Raw genomic sequence first — 21,043 nt, forward strand, 5'->3', positions numbered from 1 at the left:
ACCTTCGTCTTCGATGGTCACGTTTCGTATGACCATGAAATGTCTTCGGCCCTCGCTTGTGAAGTTGTACTTAGGGCTCTCTCTCAGTTCCCAGGTGTCTTTGTACCACGAAACGATAGCGTTGTCGAAGGACACCTCGCACTCGAAGGTGGCCGACTGGCGCTCGTTGACTTCGATGTTGTGGATGCGTTTGGTGAAATGAATTTGTTCAGCTAAAACAGATAAAGACGTGAATGGGTAAACGTGTTTGGCAGCACAACTGGGAATGTATGACAGCACTTGAATGGTAGTTTTCATCGACACAACATCAACACGGTTAGAAATGATGACGACGACGACGATGATGACGATGATGATGATGATGATGATGATGATGATGATCAGAGGAATGTTTATGGGACGGTTATGATGACGGGGGGTTGGGAGAAAGGTGGGGCGGGGGTGGACGTAAGAAGACAGCGAATGAGATGATCATGGCGGACGATTCTTGCGAGATAATCCAAGAGAAGAGAGGCGTGAAGAAGGTTAAGATAGAGGAAGACAAATCCCAGAAGAAAGAGAAAAAAAGAGGGTAAAACCCAAATTTCCAACATTAGTCTTGGTTTGATGAGGGGAGTCAAAAGAGGTTAGTAAGCGGGCAGAACATCCACCACGTCTAGCAGGTTGTTTCCAGGTACAAACCTTCGACCCAGAGGTCGGCCGAGGACTCGAGGTGCTGGTACCGGCAGGAGTATCTGCCCTGGTCTTCAGGCTTCAGGCCAGTGATCAGAAGCTTCTGAACCTTGTGTTTCACCTCGGACGTGTACCCGCCCTTCATCTCTAACTGTTTGCCGTTTTTAAACCACTGAGCCTTTACGTTAGGGATGGACAACTGACAAGAGAGCGTACACGACTGGCCTTCCTTACCCGAAGTGTCCTGCAGATGCTTCTCAACCTCCACCTCTGAAAGACAGAACAGACAAAGAAGACACAGCGTTAGGAGGGCTTAGAGATTAGTGAGCGCTGCCATGTCATTGTTCCGATGGATCGTAATCCCAAACCCCCAATAGTCCAAGGAACTGTCCCACTGGTGCAAACACCCGACCCCACCATGGGGTTTATCAGCTGTTTTTGTTACAGTCTTGTGACACAGATGATAAGCTGTGACTGTACTGACCCATGACGGTGAGCTTGGCGCTGGAGATGTGCGGCCCACAGACCACCCTGTAGTTGCCCTGGTCGGTTGACCTGCACCTCTTGATCTTGAGCAGGTGACGGTCGCCACTGATGCTGATGTCGTACTTGTCGCTGGTGTCTAGTTTCTGGGTGCCCTTGTACCAGGACAGGGTGATCTCTGGGTAGTTGATCTTGACTTCACACTCGAACACAGCCTCCTTGTCGGTGAAGACGGACTGATCAGAGATGTCCTTCACCACGGTGACAGGCTGCAGGAGGGACAAGACATTAATGACAGATGGCAATGGCTTATTAGGACCATCGTAGGTAGATAAAATAAAATAAGGAGCAGGGGTGTGTAATAATCTGCGGAAAAACCTAAAGTGATTACAGTGGTTACAACATGGTCGCAACGTCAGTCCAGCCAGCGACCTTTGTTGCATGTCAGACGCCTTCTTCTTCACTGTCTCAGTCCAATAAAGGCAAAAACTAACAAACATAACTTTAAAAGAGAGTAAATTCCTTTTTGTTTATCTAGAACCACTCTGGTATAACAGTGAAGCTCAGGTTTCCCAGCAGCCAGTAAACACATCCTGACCTCTGTGCGCTCCATCCTCTTCTGCAGGTCGGCCACCAGTCGGGCCATGTCCTCATCAGACTCTCTGTCTGCACGTTCCACTTCCTGTCAACAACAGATCGGCATCGTTCAGCTTGACGTTCGTAGACACAAACAAGCAGACGAGCCGGCGGCTGACGGACTCACCGGTCTTCCACTTTCTTCAGCCTTCTCCTTCTTCAGCTGCTCGATGGCCTGCAGCAGGCCACGGTAGTCGGTGATGCCGTACATTCTGGCGTATTTCTCGTACTCTTTGGGGTCCACGTTCCTCAACAGTTCAACAATGTCGATGTCCTTCTCCTCCTGTGGACTCTTCTGCTTCGATGGCGTCCTGAGGAGGAGACAGAGGCGTTTGTAAAGACCAGAGGGTCGAGCACAGGTTACAGGTTAAAGATGATACACAAGTTACTGAGTGCATTATTTTAAGACACTAAATTATTATCTAAGATACTCAGTTAATAATGAGTTTACTATTTTGATAGTTTTTCATAATTTTGATTTATTTTTAGTTAGTTTGAGACGTTAAGTCATTATTTTGAGATCAGGATCTTTTCTTCCATCACACTGGCAGAAATTATCTTCTTAATGCCAGAAACATGAACTCACTTCTTCAGTTTGGCTCGGAGGTCGCCCTCCAGCTGCGATGACTCCTTCCTCTCGTCCACGTGCATGTCGGAGCTGCTCTCGATCTCGCCGTGCTTGTTGGAGGCGACGCAGCGGTACTGACCCGAGTCCGACTTGGTCACCTCACGGATCTCCAGTTTGGACTCGTGGCCCTTCTGCTCGATGGAGATCCGGCCGCCGTGCGTGATCTGCCTCCACTTCCCCTTCATCCACTTCACGTTGGGGATGGGGTCGCCGCCCACTTTGGCGATGAAGGTGGCGGTGCCCTCTGTGGAGCAGCAGGTGGGGGGTTAGGACAAAGGTTTGATCTGTTGTTTTGGTGACCAAGTAAAGGACGTTGTTCAGACGTGCTGTCGTGTTGTGTGTGGTGTTTATGTCGTGTGTCTCACTCTCGGTGATGTGAACAGATTTGGGCTCCTCGATGAAGAAGAGGTTTTCCAGTTTTTTGGTCGGAGCGGCTGCTGGAGCTTCAGCCGGAGTCGGAGCTGCTCCTGGTTTCTCTGCAACACGAAAAACACTGTACGTTATCATTCACTAACAACAGGAAAGGAAGCACTTCCACGGAGAGACAGACTGATCAACCAGCTGTTCATGTAGCTACACACAGAGAGCTGCTCTCAGACCGTCAAGTCTTTAACAACACCGACATCGTTTCCTTTACAAAAACATTTCAGGACTTAAACTGATACAGAACAAACATCTTAAACGGGCAGGAACACGTGGGTTAGTTCATTATTTAGAATAAACACTGAGCCTGGCAGACACCGGGATATGGACAGGTAGGGACCAGGTTTACAGGACTCCACTGTGTCTCCACAGTTCTCACCTTTGACGGTGACCTTGGCCTTGCAGAACTCGCTGCCGGTGTCGTTGGTGGCCTTGCAGAGGTAGTCGCCGGCGTCGTGTCTGGAGGCCGAGCCGATCTCCAGACAGGCCGTCCCGTCGGAGAAGCTGATCCGGGTGCTGCCGGCTGACGTCAGCTCCTTCCTGTCCTTCATCCACTGGATCTTCAGAGGAGGAGACCCGCACACGTGACACCTGAGACTCAGCTTCTCGCCCTCGTCCAGGGTCACCGGTTTGAGGGGGACGTCGAACACCGGAGGCTTCTTGGCCTCTGCGGGAGGGTCAGAAACAGTTTTAATTCAGTTACCTAATCTGACAGGATGACGACGGTAACAGTCCAGGAGGAATCACAGGTGAGCACACCTGAGCTGTCCATCAGAAACCCTGCAGGTCAAACAGAAAGCAGCTCTTTACGGCCGACCGGCAAACTTTATCTAAAACATTCACTGTTCTCGTAGTTATTAGTCTGCATCTTACACAGAGACGTTTTTTTCTCTTTTACAAAATTACAAAAAACACTTGAGTGTATTTAAATTTCGTCTGATAATCAAAGAAGCTGTTTGACACTCAGAAAAGATTTTGTGAAAAAGATTAAAGCTGGAGGCAGAAAGCAGCTCCGTCCTTTAAGACCTCCGACTATGACAGAAGTAAATGTGTCATGAAGAGCGAGAGCAGAAATCCCTCTAATGTTAAATGTTAAAAGTTAAAGAAGCCGAAGAAACAAACACACAAACCTCCTTCATCAGTCTTCCTCATAACACTGACGAGATGATCTAAACTAAAACTACTTACACAGATCCAAAACTAAAACCAGACTGACAGAATAAATAAAAATAAAACTGAAAATGTGTCTGAATCATTTTTCACATGTTCCAGAAAACACTAGTTTAGTTAGATGAATAAAACAACTTCTGTTTTCTTTTAAAGAAACAAAGAAGAAAACACTGAATCTAAAGTGTAAAGACAGACGGTGAACAGACTCATTTAACCACAAACAACCTGAAGAAGAAAATTACTGACTTCCACTTTTTTTTAAAGAAGATCCACAAAATTCCCTGATTTTCCAGGACTCACCACAAACCTCTGAATAAGAAGAAGAGCTGAATAAAAACATTCTTGTTTTTTAAAGACTTAAAGGTTCCCTGACTCTCTGCCTGGAACAGACTCCTCTTAATCCCATGACTTTCCAGGACATCCAGGCGCCGTGCCCCCCTGTGACCGCCGCGGTGGGACCCACCTGAGATGCCCAGGGTGACGGTGCAGGTGGTGGCCCCCGCCTCGTTGGAGGCGCGGCAGCTGTAGGTGCCGCTGTCCTGCGGCCGGCTGCTCTTGATGCACAGCACGGCCACGTTGCTCTGGAAGCTGACGTCAAACTTGTCCGAGCTGCGGATCTCGGCGCCGTCTTTGAACCAGCTGACCGCCATCGGCTGGGAGCCCGACACCCGGCCCTCCATCTTCACCAGCTTCCCCTCCGTGTCCTCCATGTGCTCCGAGGGCTTCTTGGTGAACACCGGGGGGTTTTTACGCTCTGGGGAGGGGGAGAGAGCGGCGGTGAGGACAGGAAGGAGGTCAGGTGACATAAAGGAACGCCCTCGGGGGGGCAGAGTGTTTGAGAAGAGGGGCCGTGGTGACCCGGGGGGGCCGGCCAGGTGAAAATACCTTTGACAGAGATGTCAGAGGAACAAGAGTCCTTCCCCATGTCATTAGAGGCATGGCAGAAGTACCTCCCCGTGTCGGCTCTGTCGGCCTTCAGGATGGTCAGGTGGGGGCTGTTCTCCACACAGCTCATCTTATAATTCCCCCCAGAGCGAATATCTTTATGGTCTTTGGACCATGTGACCTTAATGGGGGCAGAGCCCGTCATGTGACACTCCAGCTCAATGCTGTCGCCCACCGTCACCTCCTGCGGTGACAGCTTCCTGTCAAAGACTGGGGGGTATCTTGGCTCTGTGGGGGGGTCCGAGGAGGAAGAGGAAGACGAGACAACAACAACAATCTTAAGGAAAAGTTTCAGCATCAAACAGCCTCATCAGACCGTCTGCTGTCACAGCCGACTGTTTCTCAACCTCTGTGTCGCCCCGGCAACGCAGCGCACAATAACGCCCCCCCCCCGACGACGCTGGTTGGTCACATGATTCAGTCCAGCAGGTTTACAGACGTAAATGATTTAGTTTGATATGAAGTTTAATTTCTATTTAAACAAACGTTTTTATCTTCTTCTAAAACTGAGCAGCACGTAACACACACACACAGACACACACACACACACACACACAGTAACACACACACACACACACACACACACACACACACACACACACAGTAACACACACACACACAGACTCAGTTGATCTACCTCTATCAGTTGATCTACCTCTATCAGTTGATCTACCCTCTATCAGTTGATCTACCCTCTATCAGTTGATCTACCTCTATCAGTTGATCTACCTCTATCAGTTGATCTACCCTCTATCAGTTGATCTACCCTCTATCAGTTGATCTACCTCTATCAGTTGATCTACCTCTATCAGTTGATCTACCCTCTATCAGTTGATCTACCCTCTATCAGTTGATCTACCTCTATCAGTTGATCTACCCTCTATCAGTTGATCTACCCCTATCAGTTGATCTACCTCTATCAGTTGATCTACCCTCTATCAGTTGATCTACCCTCTCTCTCTCTGCAGGGATCGTTTCCATGATGATATTTTTAATGTAATGTCACTTTCCTGTAACACAATCAGCCTAAAAAGGTCTTAAAACAAGGCTCTGTGTTTCCTGCTGTAGCCGCAGTAACTGTGGGACCTGAACTTTGGGGTCTGACGCCACAGAAAGTTGAGAAACTCCCTAATGAGTCAAACACGCCGCAGTGAAACCGTAGACGTAAAGCGACGGCTCCTCGGCGCCACACAGACCTTGGAGAGTGAGCTTGGCTCTGCAGGAGGCCGAGCCCACGCCGTTGGTGGCCACGCAGGTGTACTCCCCGGAGTGCCTCATCTCGCCGCGGGCGATCTGCAGCACCGCCGTGTTGTCGTCGTACGACATGGAGAACTCGTCTCGCTGCCTCAGCGGCTCGCCGTCCTTCAGCCACGACACCTCGACGGGCGAGGAGCCGGCCACGCGGCACTCGAAGCGGACTGGCAGTCCCTCCGTCTGCTGCAGGCTGGTGATCTTCTTCGGGAAGGACGGCGGCGTTTTGGCCTCTGGAGGACAAGACGGGACAGTGAGTGGACGTGGTTAGTGTTCATGTTCCCACTTCATCCTACAGCACGACGACTTCACATCTAACGGTATCATTAACACATAAGAACATGTTCCCTGGTTATAGTTACTGACTGTGGGCATCAAAGTCACTGCTGCAGCTAATCAATGACCTGAACCAGACGGTAAAAAGGAGAAGAAGAAAACAATCTGACCTGATCTTTGTAAAAAAGAGACTTTATGTCAAAAACTGGTCATAAAAGGGTTTAAAAAAGCTCAACTTTCTTTTTCTTTAATCCTTTTAGTTTGTCTGTTTCTGTCTGTAAACTCTTTGTGAACTCAAGTTAACCGACACACACAAAGAAACACGTTTTCTATCGTAGGAACGGTTCAAGAGGACGTCTGGACAGTCTGTGAAGACGATATTGATCCTGCTGTCAAACCTCAGACTGTGAGGGCAGCAGGGGAGACGGGCTCACCGAGCACGTTGACCCTGCAGGTGGAGGAGGCGGAGCCTATGTGGTTCTCGGCCTTGCAGGTGTACTCTCCGATGTCGGCCTTGGAGGCTTTGCTGAGCTTCAGGCAGGCGACGCCCTTCGAGTACTCCAGCTTGCAGGTGGGGCTGGAGCGGACTTTACCGTCGGCCTTGAACCAGGACACCTTGATGTCGGGGGTCCCGGCCACCTGACACTTCAGACACACGGCGTCTCCGGCCGTCACCTCCATGGGCTCCAGGGACTCCACGAAGTACGGTGGCTCTGCAGGGACAAAAGCACAACATTCAGACAGGAAGCGTGAGGAGCCTGACGCCTGGTGGCCACAGCGGGAACTACAACAGCACTGTTTTGTTCTCCTGTTCGGTTGTGTGTCTACTAAAGTGCCGTAAACACGGCCAGGAGAAGCCGAACTCACCGAGGACGGACACGGTTGCGTCGCACTTGTCCTCTCCGGCGTCGTTGGACACCTGACAGGAGTATTTTCCTGCCGCCTCCTTGTCGTCAGTGCTGAGACACTCCAGGATGCAGGAGCTCTCGGTGGTGGTGATGTTGTGTTTGTAGGAGGCGAAGATCTGCTGGCCGTCTTTGTACCAGTTCACCGTGATCTTCGGCGTCCCGGTGTACGAACACTCCAGAGTCAACGGCTTGCCCTTCTCAACAGACACGTCCTTCAGCTTCTTAGAGAAGGCTGCCGGCTCTGAGCCACACAAACAGACAGAACAGACACCATATCAGGAGGAGAAGACAGGAGGAGAAGACAGGAGGAGGAGCAGAGGAGGAGCAGAGGGGGAGCAGAGGAGGAACAGAGGAGGAGCAGAGGGGGAGCAGAGGAGGAGCAGAGGAGGAGCAGAGGAGGAACAGAGGAGCAGAGGAGGAGCAGAGGAGGAGCAGAGGAGGAACAGAGGAGGAGCAGAGGAGGAACAGAGGAGGAACAGAGGAGGAGCAGGGGAGGAGCAGAGGAGGAACAGAGGAGGAACAGAGGAGGAGCAGAGGAGGAACAGAGGAGCAGAGGAGGAGCAGAGGAGGAACAGAGGAGGAGCAGAGGAGGAGCAGAGGAGGAACAGGGGAGGAACAGGGGAGCAGAGGAGGAACAGAGGAGGAACAGGGGAGCAGAGGAGGAACAGAGGAGGAGCAGAGGAGGAACAGAGGAGGAACAGGGGAGCAGAGGAGGAACAGAGGAAGAACAGAGGAGGAACAGAGGAGGAACAGAGGAAGAACAGAGGAGGAGCAGAGGAGGAACAGAGGAGCAGAGAAGGAGCAGGAGCAGACCTTTGACGCTGAGGGTCACTGGGCTGCTCTCCTTCCCAGCGTCGTTGATGATCTGGCAGGTGTACTCTCCGGCGTGAGATCGGTCCACGTTGAGCAGCTCCAGGATGACCTGGTTGTCCTTCAGGGAGAAGTTACAGCCCCGACCGGCCTGGATCTCCTTCGCCCCTCTGAACCACTTCAGCCTGAGGGGGGCGCTGCCTTTCACCATGGCGGAGAACGTCACGTTGGAGCCCGGCATGGCGTCCAGCGGCTGTGGTGGCACCACGAAAGATGGAGGTTCTGGAGCAGACGGGTAAATCATCACTTAAAACTCATATTTCATCACTGCTGCTGCTGCTCTGCTTCCTCCAACACTGTTTACTGTTCTGATCTTTGTTAGCGTGTTTTATTCTTTTATTCTGAATCTGAAGCGTCCTGAAATGTTTTGATCCTGTTTTAACTTCATCAAACACTTTGTGCCGTATGAATAAAGTTTACTGTCATTATTATTAACGGAGATCAAACATCTAAGATATCTAAGAACTGAACTAGTTAAAGGTGCAGTCTGTAGGATTTAGCACCATCTACTGGTGAGGCTGCAGAAGTCTGATCCTCCATCTATCAGAACACAGACTGGTCCTCTCCATTCACTCAGAACAACAACAACATAAAGAACAAAACGTCCTGCTTGTCCCTTCTGGGCTCCCGTACAAACGTGTAGATGTAAAGGCTCCTTCCACATAAACGTTAACGTCCGTCTGAATCCCACAGGCCGCTCAAATCAGGAGCTGTTTTTTCTGTCGTGATTTAATCAGTGTGGTCATGAGGTCCTTCGACAAAATGGAACCACGATAATGTGGCACAAACCATCATAGAGCCAAAATCACTGAGGACGGTTGACCTTAATGAGGTCGTGACGTCAGAGTAAACCACTTTATTGATTTCCATCAGGCTGCTGTGAGCCAATAATGATCAGTTTCATCACTAAACAGGATTTACTGATTAGTGTTAATATTCTGTGATGAGTGAGTGTATTTGACCGACTATTTTTATTACTGAATAATCTGCCCATTATTTTCTTCATCAATAGATGAATTTATAGATTAATCATTTGGTCTATAAAACATCAGAAAACAGTGAAAAACATCCAAGGGGGGGGGTCATCAGATGTCTCAGTCTGAAAAATATTCAAGTCATTAAAATATAAAAGAGAGTTTCTGAACTGAACTGGACGTCTTTAAAAATGCCATGAGTGTCACATGTTGTCCTGTGAATCAGCTCTTCACTTCAGGTTTCTTGTGAACGAGGTTTGTCTCCTATTATTGTAAAATAATATTTCTATATCTTCAACCATCTGTGTTTTGTGCATTACTTCATGGTGTTGAGTCCTTTGCAGACAATTTTCCACCACAGTAGCAGTAAAACTACCTTCTGGCCTCTGACTGTAAGAATGATTCGTTTACATGAGAAGCTCGCAGACCGACCTTTGACAACCAAAGACGCTGTGGTTTCACTGGATCCCGCCTTGTTGACGGCTTTACATCTATACGCTCCAGAGTCGGACAGCTTCAGCGTCGGTACTTTGAGCGCGCAGCTGTTGTCGCTGAATGAAATCTCATAATTCGGTCCGCTCTGTATCTCCTCCCCGTCGTGGTACCATGAGATGGTGAAAGGTGGAGAGCCCGACACTTTGCACTCCATCTCTCCGGCATTTCCAACAACTGTGTTGCAATCCTTCAGCTTCCTGGAGAAGGTTGGAGGTACGATCTTATCTGTTTAGAAGGAGGGAAACAAAGAGTTAGTGGTGCATCAGGACAAGTGTAAATGTAATATTACTGTTAACTGGGCTGGGAGTGAGATCCTCAGTGCAAAAGTATCAACAGCTGTCAAATACTGAAAGTGTCTCAATCAGATAGTTTCTGATTTAATTTAGGAAAAGTTCTTGGATAGTTTGTATTTAGACAACATGTTGGTGCACCAAATCTCAGGTCTCATTATGCAGACTGGGATAACAACAACCAGCCCTAGTCATCAAACTCCACGTAGAAAGGAGATACCAACCTAAGACGGTGAGATTAATTTTACTCAGGTCCTTCCCAACCTGGTTCATAACCTCGAATGTATATTCTCCAGAGTCCACTTTCTCAGCTGAGAGCACGTTGAGGCTGGAAATCATCCTAGAAAATGAGATTTTGTACTTCCTCCCGGAGGCCAGCTCAACTCCGTCTTTGAACCACTTAGGTGTGAGTTCTGGGGTTCCACACACTTTGACCTCTAGGGCGGCGATATCGCCCGCCGTCACACTCAGAGCATCGGGTTTATCCACTATCTTAGCCGGTTCTGGAATCAGAAGAAGGAGCAGAACATGTTTCTTTAATCAAACCTGCGGCGGGGGAGGAAAAAAACTGAGAAAGAGAGAATTATATGTTTACAAACCTAGAACAGTCAAGTTAGCGAAACACTCCACACTCCCAGCATCGTTTCTGAGTTGGCAGGTGTATTTGCCTGCCGTGGTTGCATCAGCCTTAAAAACTTTAAGAGCGACCTGGTTGTTCTCAAAGGTGATTTTCCTGTTGTCACCGTCCCTGAGAATGTGATCCTTGTCTTGAACCCAGGACACAGTAATGGGTTCAGAGCCTTTAACAGTGGCCACAAGGGTCACCTCCTCTCCCAGTACCACTGTCATGTGTGACAGTTTCTTCACAAACGATGGCGGCTCTGAAGAGAGGAAGAAACAGCGCAAAAGGGTCAGCAAGGTGACAATGCCATTTGAAAATCTAATACTTGTGATTTTCAGCTGAGACTATCGCAATTTCTACTGACCTCTGAGTTTAACTGACGTCTGGCAGGTGTCACTTCCTACACTGTTTGACACTTTGCACTCGTATTCGCCGACATCCGAGGCGTCTATCCCAATGATATGCAGCGTAGCTGAGCTGCCCTCGCCCACCATCTTATACTTCCTGCTCTCCATCAGAGGTTTCCTGTCTTTGAACCAGGTGATCTGGAACGGAGCTGTACCGCTCATCTCGCAGTACAGACTCACGTCCTTACCCTTCAGCCCTTCAACGGGCTGAGGTACTTTGACAAAAGATGGGGGCTCTACGAAAAGATCAGGAAACTGTTAAAAAGTCATACTATACACGGGAAAAGAATCCATGACGAACTCCTAAAGCTGAAACCCATAACATTTCACATGATGTCAGGCTCTGCAGTGGCAAAAGGCCCACAGCTAAGACGGCGGAGTACTGAAGGAGGTTTGGTTGAATTACAGTCAGGATGGCGCTGTTGTGAATGTTTGTCTGACATGGAGGAATCTGTGTGAAAATTTAAACCACAGATAAAATGGCATAGTAATTATGGCAAGTTTAGGGAACCACCGCTAAGAAAGTGAAATCTGTGGTGGGAGGCCTGCTGAGGTCTGATTATATGTTGAAACTACGGTTAAAATGGCCACATTGCTGTGAAAGGTTGTTGGACCTACAGCTGAGATGGAGATGTTGATGTGGGAGGTTGGAGGAACCACAGTGAAGTCTGAGTTGTTTATTACTTGAAACTATCACTAAGATGATTGAATTGATGTGGAATTTGTTAAAACTCCAGCTGAGCAGGTAGAATTTATGTAGAATTGGTTGGAAAATCTAAGATAGTTAAATTATTTGTTAAAGGACGTTGGAAATAAACCACAGATGTTGGATTTGTGAATGTTTGATGGTAGCTACCGTGGCGAAGTTATAGGACTTTGTGGTAAAGTGGAGCTCCAGCTCAGATGGAGTTGTGTGGAGGTGCACTGAAACTGCAGTTAAGATGTCAAAGTCGTTGGTTGGTTGCTGGAACAGGATAAATATTTGTTGAAACTACATCTAAGATGGCAGAAGCGATGTAGAATTAGTTGGAACTACAACTCAGAGGATGGACTGAGTGTCCGACGGCGCTTACATAATGAATACAGCTAACAAGTACAACTAAAAACAGGGACTTGTGGCCAGAGCTGCTGAGTACAACTGAGATAGTTGGGATTTTGTATTCATGTCATATTTTTAAGGATGCTAGAACATCCCTGATGGTGGACTTGTGAATGTTTGATGGCAGCTAGCATAGCGAAGTTGTTGGGGATTTGTTGGAACTACAGCTCAAAGGCCAAACTTGTGGCATGTGTGGCAGCTAGATGGCCACGTTGTGAACATTTCCTGGAACTACGGCTAAAATGGCTGAGGCGTGGATGATCGTGCATCCGGCTGTTTATTTCACACACAAAGTTTCAAGCATGTTTTTATTTGAATTGCCCAGAAAAAGCAGCAATCTTAAAATGTGTCAGCAGTGGAAAAAAGGGAACGTTCAAACCAACGTACGAGTGCCAGTCTGACTGTTTGACTCCACCAAACCAGATGGAAATGTTACGTATTCCAGCTTTAAGCATTTCAACACAACTTTGACTAAAGTCTGAACGCACTGAGCAGCCAGTGCGTCAGAGAGTAAGACCATGAATAAAATGTGATGATCAGGGAGTCAGTGAGAGGCTGACCTTTAACGGTAAGTGTGGTGCTGCAGCTGACACTGCCAGCATCATTCTGAGCTTCACAGGTGTAAACTCCATCATCATCAAATCTGGAGGACAGCAGTTCCAGGACTGCTACCGAGTCAACAAATGATGTCCTGTAGTTGCCCCCATCCGTGACCTTGGTGTCATGTTTGTACCAGGTCACTTTCAGAGGGGCTGTGCCACTGACTTTACACTCCAGGCGGAGTGACACGCCCTGCTTCACAAACTTAGCGGCAGGGAGTTTCAGCACAAACTCAGGTGGTTCTGAAAAGCCAAAATATAAACATTAGCTGCTGGAAGCATGAAGGGACACTTAAGATAGATGGTTATGACAGGCAAGAGGTGAGCAGATGAGATAAGCTGAGAACATGAGCGGACAACGATGGGTTAGCAGCACAGATGGGACGGTTGTGGAAAATGCAGATGCATCACAAAGTCAGTTCTTGATGAGAAGCTGCAGCAGTGAAAAAGCTTCATATGATAACAATGAAAGTGCTGCAATGCCGGGGAAATGGGATGGATAATCTTAGCCAGCGATGCAGATGTGAGATGAATACAGCCACGCGAGAGAGATTTAAAAGATGCAAGTCCAACCTTTGACCGCCAAGTCTGCACTACAGCGTGCAGAGCCAGCATCGTTACTGACTTGGCAAGAGTAAACTCCACTCTGGGCGACACCCACTGAATAGAGCTCTAAGAAGCAAGACAGCCCATCCAGCCCTGTGAAACAAGTGGGCCCGGTCATGAGCTCCGTGTCGTCCTTGAACCATTTGACTATGAAGGGAGGCGTTCCCTTAAATGTGCCTTTGAAGCGTACAGTGGCGTTAGGCAGAGCCGCCTGGGACTCAGGCGGCGTCACAAAGCTGGGAGGTTCTGAAGAGAACAAGACGAACCAGGTTAAAGAGGTACTCACCTTTGATTTAGGGTCATGACTTATCATGTTGGAAAGCAACGTCTAACCTTTAACCATGAGGGCTCCGCTGCATTCACAGCTCCCTGCTGCGTTGGTCAGTTTACAAGAGTACGATCCTGCGTCAGATCTCTCTAGCTGTTCGAGTTCAACAGACACAGAGTTGTCCTGCTGAATGAGTTTATGTTTTACACCACTAGAGATTTTGGTCCCGTCTTTCTGCCATTCCACAGAGATGGGCAGGGAACCAGATATTTTGCAACATATCTGAACAAAGGAGCCCAGTATTTCTTGCATGTCTACCAGGGGTTTGATGAAGCTTGGTGCAATTACTTGTTCTGTGACCAAAAGAATGATAAGAAAGGAATTACATTTTGATCAACATGTCACCGTGTACTACAGGAGCTTTATATTTGTCCCACCAACCTAGTACGATCACTTTGACTTTGCAGCTGCAGCTACTGATGTGGTTTGCCACCTCGAAGACATACTCTCCTTCGTCCTCTTTCTGGGCAGACTGAATCTTCAGGCTGCTGATCTTGTTCTCAAAGGTCAGCTTGTGCTGCCTGATGGACTGAAGCTCCCTGCCATTTTTTATCCATTTCACCTTGAGCTCAGGGGAGCCCGTCACCTTACAGTCCAGACTGACTGGATCTCCAACTGTAACCTTTATCACCTCAGGTTTCTCAGTGATCTGAGGAGGCTCTGCAATGCAAAGCAAAGTCACACATTCATAACAAGTATAACCAAGTCACGACCATGGAAAGATTTGACAGCCAGGATTAGTTCAGAGTTAAGCTTAGCTATACCTTGCACTACCAGGGTAGCAAAGCACTTATCCTGCCCTGCCTCATTCACCACCTGGCAGGTGTATTTCCCGCTATGTGTCGCCTCACAGGCAGGGATCCTGAGAGTGGCCACATTGTGCTCAAATGTTCTCTCAATTTTTGGATCCTCCAAAATCCAGGTCTCATCTTTTTGCCATTGTACAGTGAGAGTGGGAGAACCCTCCACAATACACTGAAACTCAGCCATTTTACCCACAACAGTGGCAGTGTTCTCAATCCTCTTGGTAAAGGTAGGTGGTTCTATTTGGGAAAACCAATGAAATGTTAGTCACTTACTACTACTACACAGTCACTTACTACCCCAAAATATAAAAATGTGGATTTTAATTCAGAGTGGACCAACCTTTGAGGCTTAGCGTAGTCTTACAGCTACAGCTTCCCACCTCGTTAGAGACAGTACACTGGTATTCACCGACATCTACAGCGTCACATTTGTGCACCTCAAGACCCACAGTGCCGTTCATCTGGGAGAAGCCATGTTTAGCACTGGGTTTGATCTCCTTTGCATCTTTGTGCCATGTTATCTCAAATGGACCAGTCCCAGCGACCTGACACTCATATCTGGCGCTGGAGCCCTTCACAACATTAGCTGGAGCCACCTCTCTAACAAAGGACGGCGGTTCTGAGATGAGAAAAAACAAACCGTCACCTACCTTTTTCTCAAGATTTCATTCTTTTTTAAACTGAAAATCAAAGCCTGTACAGTCGTTTGAAGCTGAATGAAAGCTGGAAACTACTGCCTCCAATCGCCACGTTTTCTGACACAACTAACCTTTGACCTTGAGCTCCATGCTGCAGCTCTCACTGCCGGCCTCATTGCGAGCCTCACAGTAGTAAAGCCCGCTGTCTTTGGTATCAGCCCCACAGACCTCCAGAGTGGCCATACAGTTAACGAAGGCCATTTTGTACCGGTCACTGGGGCTGATCTCAGAGCCTTCCCTGAACCAGCAGATGTCTATCTCAGGTGTGCCGGTCACCTGGCACTCAAACACTTTACTCTGACCGGGACGGACCACGGACACACGGGCCGGCGTCCGGGTGAACTTAGGAGGCTCTAAGGATCAAAATAAAACAGCAGCTGTAACCATCAGACAGACGAGAGGAAAACGTTCATCTTTATAAACTTGACAGTTTGTATGTTTCCATCCAAATGTTAGTGTCTTAATGTTGTATTTCCCCTTCTCCCCTACTGGTCATCTTTTTTTGTGTGCAATTTGGGCTCTTGATGGCGAGCGTGGCGGAAAACATGTGAAGTGAGAACAGTAACGATAATTATAGAGATAGATATAGGACACTATATAGGTTACACTGAGTTACATTATGATGTGTTCAAGCGCTATTCAGTAAAAATGAGTATTCAGAGAAAGTAAATTATAACATTATCATGATGTGTTTGGGGTTTTTAGTGAGAAGTTTGTATAAATACGGGTGTTTGAAGGAGCAACTTGCTGATGCTTTCACAGCGAGATAAAACAGATATCACAGAGGGAATTAGTTAAACTAACTAGTACCTACTTCTAATTAGCTTATAATACGTGATTAAAACTACTGATGCCAAGATTTCTTTTAATTGAAGCAAACATTCAAATAAAAACATCATAATTTACTTTCTAATAGTTTTAATTACGTGGTCTTATGCAAATAACCGCAAGAGATGAAGATAAAGAAAAAGGAGAATATTAGAATTCTGGAAGTTTTACATTTACTTCGGGACGCTTGAGATTATTAGAGTTAGTTAAAGTTATTCTGCAGCCTTGTGTTCTGATATTGAAGAATAGTTTAAACCATAATTAACCATCTGAATTCTTCAACTTTCACTGAGGAACATAAATCTGCATTTAACCTTGAAAGAGATGATGATTTGACATTTATTGTGATAATTAACATTCTTGGCCACATCGTCCCGTCTTACTTCATGTAGAGAAGTGTTGAGGGAAAGGGAAGGGTGAAGTCTAATAAAGGAAGTTTGGATTCAGAATGTCCATGATGGACGGAGACAGATGGATGGAGACATACTTCATTCATTAACTCGGTTTCACATAAAGACTGTTAACCTTTTACAAAGAGTGTCGCCTGGCATGAAGTGGAGCCGACATCATTCTGAATTTCACAGAAATAGTCTCCAGAATCAGAGGTTTTGGAAAAGAAGAGCTCCAGTGAGCTTGAGGTGTTGTCTTTGCTCACTGAGCAGTCGGCGCTGGATATGATCTCTTTCTTATTCTTAAACCATTTGGTGGTCAGTGGCGGCGTGCCGGAGAACAGCACGTTAAACTGGACCTTTGATCCAGGTAAAACATTCATTGATTCAGGCTTTTCAAGAATGCACGGTGGTTCTGGAATAGAAAAACAAATGAATGCTTGTAGCAATGCGGTAATTAGACACATCTACCTACTGATGAATACCACAGGAACAAACTGGGTTCAAACCTTTGACAAACAAGATCCCCGAGCACTGGACAGTTCCTGCTTTGTTCTTAGCAATGCAGGTATAACTGCCACTATCTTTCCTCTCAAGGTTAGAGATTTCCAGAAAAGCAACGTTCTCAAAGAACGTGCATTTGTGTTTCTCATCAGTCTGGATCTCGTTCTCGTCTTTGTACCATTGTATGGTTATCGGCAGGGAGCCAGACACAAGACACTCCAGGTGCGCAAACGATCCTTTGATACCTTCTGTCTGCTTCAGTTTTCTTGTGAAAGATGGTGGAATTATTTGATCTAACATTCGCAGAAGAAACAAAAGCGGTGAGAAGCAATGTTCAAAGCACAGTGTAATCATACAAAGTTAATTTTAAGTTTGTGGGAACACATTAAGAACTGACCAAGAACGGTGAGCGAGGCCTGGCAAGAACTTTGGCCAACGTCATTCGACACCTCAAAGGTGTATTCGCCGCTGTCACTCTTCTCCGTTTTAATAATCTTTAGCACAGAGCTGGTGTCAGTGCTGTGTACTTTATATCTCTGGCCTGAGGTCAGCTCCTTGCCGGCCTTTAGCCATCTGGCCTTCAGTGGTTTTGTGCCTGAGAACCTGGCCTCCAGCGTGGCCGGATCCCCCTGAGTCACACTAATAGACTTGGCCTCCTCTGTGACCTTAGCTGGCTCTGAGACATCAAAAAACAAAACAGTCAGCAAGGAATCTTAAACCTGATGTACGACAGACGGAGAGCTGAAGTCAACAACTTAAGACTCTAAAGACGTATTTGGTCCTTGTCAACTCGTAAGCTCGTAACATGATCAGGTGAAACAGTTATTTCCACCATGTTTGTGTAGAGGAGGTTATGGGTCAATGGTAAATTCATCAGCCATGAATGACTTTCTGCAGGATGTAAATAAGAGAAGCCAAACATGAAGTGCGGCCTGAACACAGCAACACTTTGTGAAACACATTAAATAGAGAGAACTGACAGCTGTTTGACGGCTGTCAATCAAGTGTTTAAGTCAAATCTCTGTAAACCCTGTGAACTCTCTAGAACTGGTCTTAGTTCACCACAGGAACTTAACCACAGACTGTACAGAGAAGTGGACGCAGCTTCTGGGTCTGAACAGTGAAGCCGATGCTGAAGAGCCTTAAACCTGCATCCTCTCTAGTGTCCAGCAGGGGGCGACTCCACTGGCTCCAAACAGGAGTCTGATTGGATGGAAGTCAATGAGGAAATGTTTTATCAGCTCAGTGGACATTTTCCTGATGAGTTTCTGCTCTCAGTCTCTAGTTTACAGTCTTCTTCAGTTCATTTAGTCAATGATGGTCCATTTAGAGGAAGATACACCAGGAAGGGGGGGGGGGGGGGGGCTTTAGGGCAGGGGTACCTGCTCACTGACCAATCAGAGGAGGGTCCTGACTAAACCTGACCAAACAGAGGTAGGGAGGAAAAACTTAAAAAAAAAACCAAATCAAGATTGTAACTGCCAAAATGTCAAACTTGAGCCCTAAACAGTGGCCCACAAACTACTGAGTGACTCCACAGATGCTACACCCACTTCTTATATACAGTTTAAACACTTTAGCCATTTAAAGGAAACATCCTGCTAAATAAATGATCAAATAAAATAAATGTGTGGCTCAGGAGCTGAGAAGGATTGTCTGAGTGTACCTTTTGAAAAATTCTAATTCAAATAAAAACAAAAACCAGGTTCTTGAGTATCTTAACCAACCTTTGACTGTCAGCACAGCAGAGCAAGTCTGGCTCCCGGCCTGATTCTGCGCCTGGCAGGAGTATTTACCGCCATGTTTGCTCTGTAAGTTGGTGATGAGCAGCACAGCAGTCTTGTTCTCGTATGTAATCTGAATGTTTTCAGCCTCTTTGAGCTCGTGGTTGTCTTTCATCCAGGACAAAGTCATGGGCTCTGAGCCCTTCAGAGTGCACTGCAGAGAAACCTCGCTGCCCATCAACGAGCTGAGGTTCTCCAGCTTTCGCACAAACGATGGCGGTTCTACGAGGAAAGATTTTACACAAATATTATTGGTGACTCTACTAAATGTTAGCCCCGCAAAGCCAGACTTCATTCCACAAACTCTGTCTTTGCTTTTATATTTGGAAACCATCTATCAGCGATCGGCTGAGCTAACTGACCAATAAGGAATCCAAACCTCTGATCCAAGGCAAGCATAGTACAGTGTACATAGAAAATGAAACCTGACTCTGCAGGCGTGTTTCCATCCTCAAAACTATCAAGAAACTGGTTCTGTTGGAGTTCCAAACAAATCCATTTGTTCTGTTTTTAATCTTCAGATTCAAAAACTAATGAGTTCAAACATGTCTATCCGATCAGGTGCAGGAAGGGCACCTCTGCTGGAGGTCTGTCCATCCCAGAAAAGGGATCCCACACCTTTTTTTCAGCTTAAGGGTATTTGAAAGACTTTTTCTTGTCTGAGCAGCTTGTTGCGTCACGTTGCTGTGTTACTGCAGACAGAGGGCAACATCAGAAGCAATAAAACAGACTCTCAAAATGCTCACTGCCTCTTTTATCATTGCTCAAATCGATCAGAGACCACAAGTAGATTTTATCTAATACCAAAAGGTCTACATAAGGTCATAATATATTAACTACCATCTTTCCTCCATCTCATCCAATGCTTTTCACTTCCTGCCCTCCAGCCTGCTGTCATGCATTATTGGAAACACGTGGCTGCAAACAACAAACTAAGGAAGCTGTGATTCATATACAAGAAAACCTGACTTGACTTGACTTGACTGTCAAGCCCACTGGAAACAAAGCCGCCTGAAGCAAACTGAGCGTTGCCAGATCAGAATGAGCAAAAAGGGAACTGAGTGCTAGCTTTGCGAGGCTATCCAAATACAGGTATGGGGATTTAAAAATAAGTTTTTGAAATGGCAGCAGAAAAGTTGATTGGAACATGAGTCCATAGCATCTAAACCAACCTTTCAGCGTTACTTGACAATCACAGGAGGCCCTCCCCACCTCATTCTCAACAGTACACTGGTATAAACCGATGTCTCCTGCCTCAACCGCCAGCACCTGCAGGGCTATCAGGTCGTCTTTCACCGTGATCCTGTGTCTCGCGTCGTTCCTAATCAGCTTTGTGCTTTTGTAAAATGACACGGTGAAAGGGGCGGACCCAGAGACTTGGCACTCCAGCATCATCTCAGACCCTTTCACCACGTCTTTGGGCTCCATGCTACGCACAAACAACGGTGGCTCTAGAGGAACACAACACGTGTCAGTGCATTACACTGGACTACACAAGTATGACATATGATGATGATGATGGCAAAACAGTCAAAAGAAAACAATCCACGGGTGTTTTATTGTGAAGTTGAGGATGCTTTGTCTGAATGACTTCCTCAGCTCCAACAAGATATCCTCAGTGTTCACCCTCTGGGGGCGGGCCTGCGATCCAGAGGGCACAGTTTGTCTTTTTACTTGCAGCTACTGCCTTTACAAAGCATGTACTGTTGCATGCAGTACGCAAAGAACTGGGAGACTACTTTATCGTAACATTGCATCTTAAACGCTGTCCTTTCATCTGAGTGAGCTCACTCTACTGCTCAGTCGGTGTACTGCGTCTTTGTGGGTCAGAATAGCCAGAAAAGCATGTTGGCTTCATACAGCAAACATCCTGGTGTTTCTGACATACTGTGTAAATACTACATTTTTCTGATATGGTAGTTTGGGTATTGGAACGCAGCCATTATCTCACCAGGAGCTCTCAATTATGTTCTTGTCCACCAGGGAGCGTAGCACGCTGACTGAATATATGCTGAATTGAAGCTGATTTGTCATTTGAAATGAAGAAACAAAACGTCTTCAACATCACAATAAAATAAAAGAATGGGACAGAAATAAATCACCGAAAACTGCAAGAGAAGCATCTGTAAACCTGAACTAAACCAACCTTTGACTGTCACTGTGCTGCTGCAGCGGTCACTACCAGCTTCACTGGATGCCTCACAGACATAATCTCCACTATCTTCTACGGTACAGTTAGCTATGTCCAGAGATGCCAGTGAGTCAGTCACAGCCATTGTGTATTTAGGACTGGAGCTGATCTCCATCTCATCTTTGAACCACTTAAAACTGATGACTGGGCTGCCCGTGACT

The 21,043-nt window shown here is 46.9% G+C and overlaps 1 protein-coding gene across 1 annotated transcript in view; it reads right to left on the reverse strand.

Moving 5' to 3' along the window:
• LOC139208921 (titin-like) overlaps positions 1-21,043 on the reverse strand; it is a 210,071-nt gene that overhangs the window by 132,734 nt on the left and 56,294 nt on the right. Inside the window, exons 39-56 of the mRNA XM_070838698.1 lie at positions 12,710-12,991; positions 11,008-11,286; positions 10,621-10,902; positions 10,246-10,524; positions 9,669-9,956; positions 8,206-8,484; positions 7,352-7,633; positions 6,919-7,197; positions 6,154-6,441; positions 4,898-5,185; positions 4,476-4,766; positions 3,222-3,509; positions 2,785-2,895; positions 2,378-2,663; positions 1,919-2,102; positions 1,754-1,837; positions 1,157-1,424; positions 907-942 (exon numbers count right to left, since the gene is read on the reverse strand). Coding sequence (XP_070694799.1) covers positions 907-942; positions 1,157-1,424; positions 1,754-1,837; positions 1,919-2,102; positions 2,378-2,663; positions 2,785-2,895; positions 3,222-3,509; positions 4,476-4,766; positions 4,898-5,185; positions 6,154-6,441; positions 6,919-7,197; positions 7,352-7,633; positions 8,206-8,484; positions 9,669-9,956; positions 10,246-10,524; positions 10,621-10,902; positions 11,008-11,286; positions 12,710-12,991 — 4,374 coding nt within the window. The remainder of the gene's footprint in view (positions 1-906; positions 943-1,156; positions 1,425-1,753; positions 1,838-1,918; positions 2,103-2,377; positions 2,664-2,784; positions 2,896-3,221; positions 3,510-4,475; positions 4,767-4,897; positions 5,186-6,153; positions 6,442-6,918; positions 7,198-7,351; positions 7,634-8,205; positions 8,485-9,668; positions 9,957-10,245; positions 10,525-10,620; positions 10,903-11,007; positions 11,287-12,709; positions 12,992-21,043) is intronic.

This window comes from Pempheris klunzingeri, chromosome 10, assembly GCF_042242105.1.
Source record: "Pempheris klunzingeri isolate RE-2024b chromosome 10, fPemKlu1.hap1, whole genome shotgun sequence".
NCBI lineage: Eukaryota > Metazoa > Chordata > Actinopteri > Acropomatiformes > Pempheridae > Pempheris > Pempheris klunzingeri.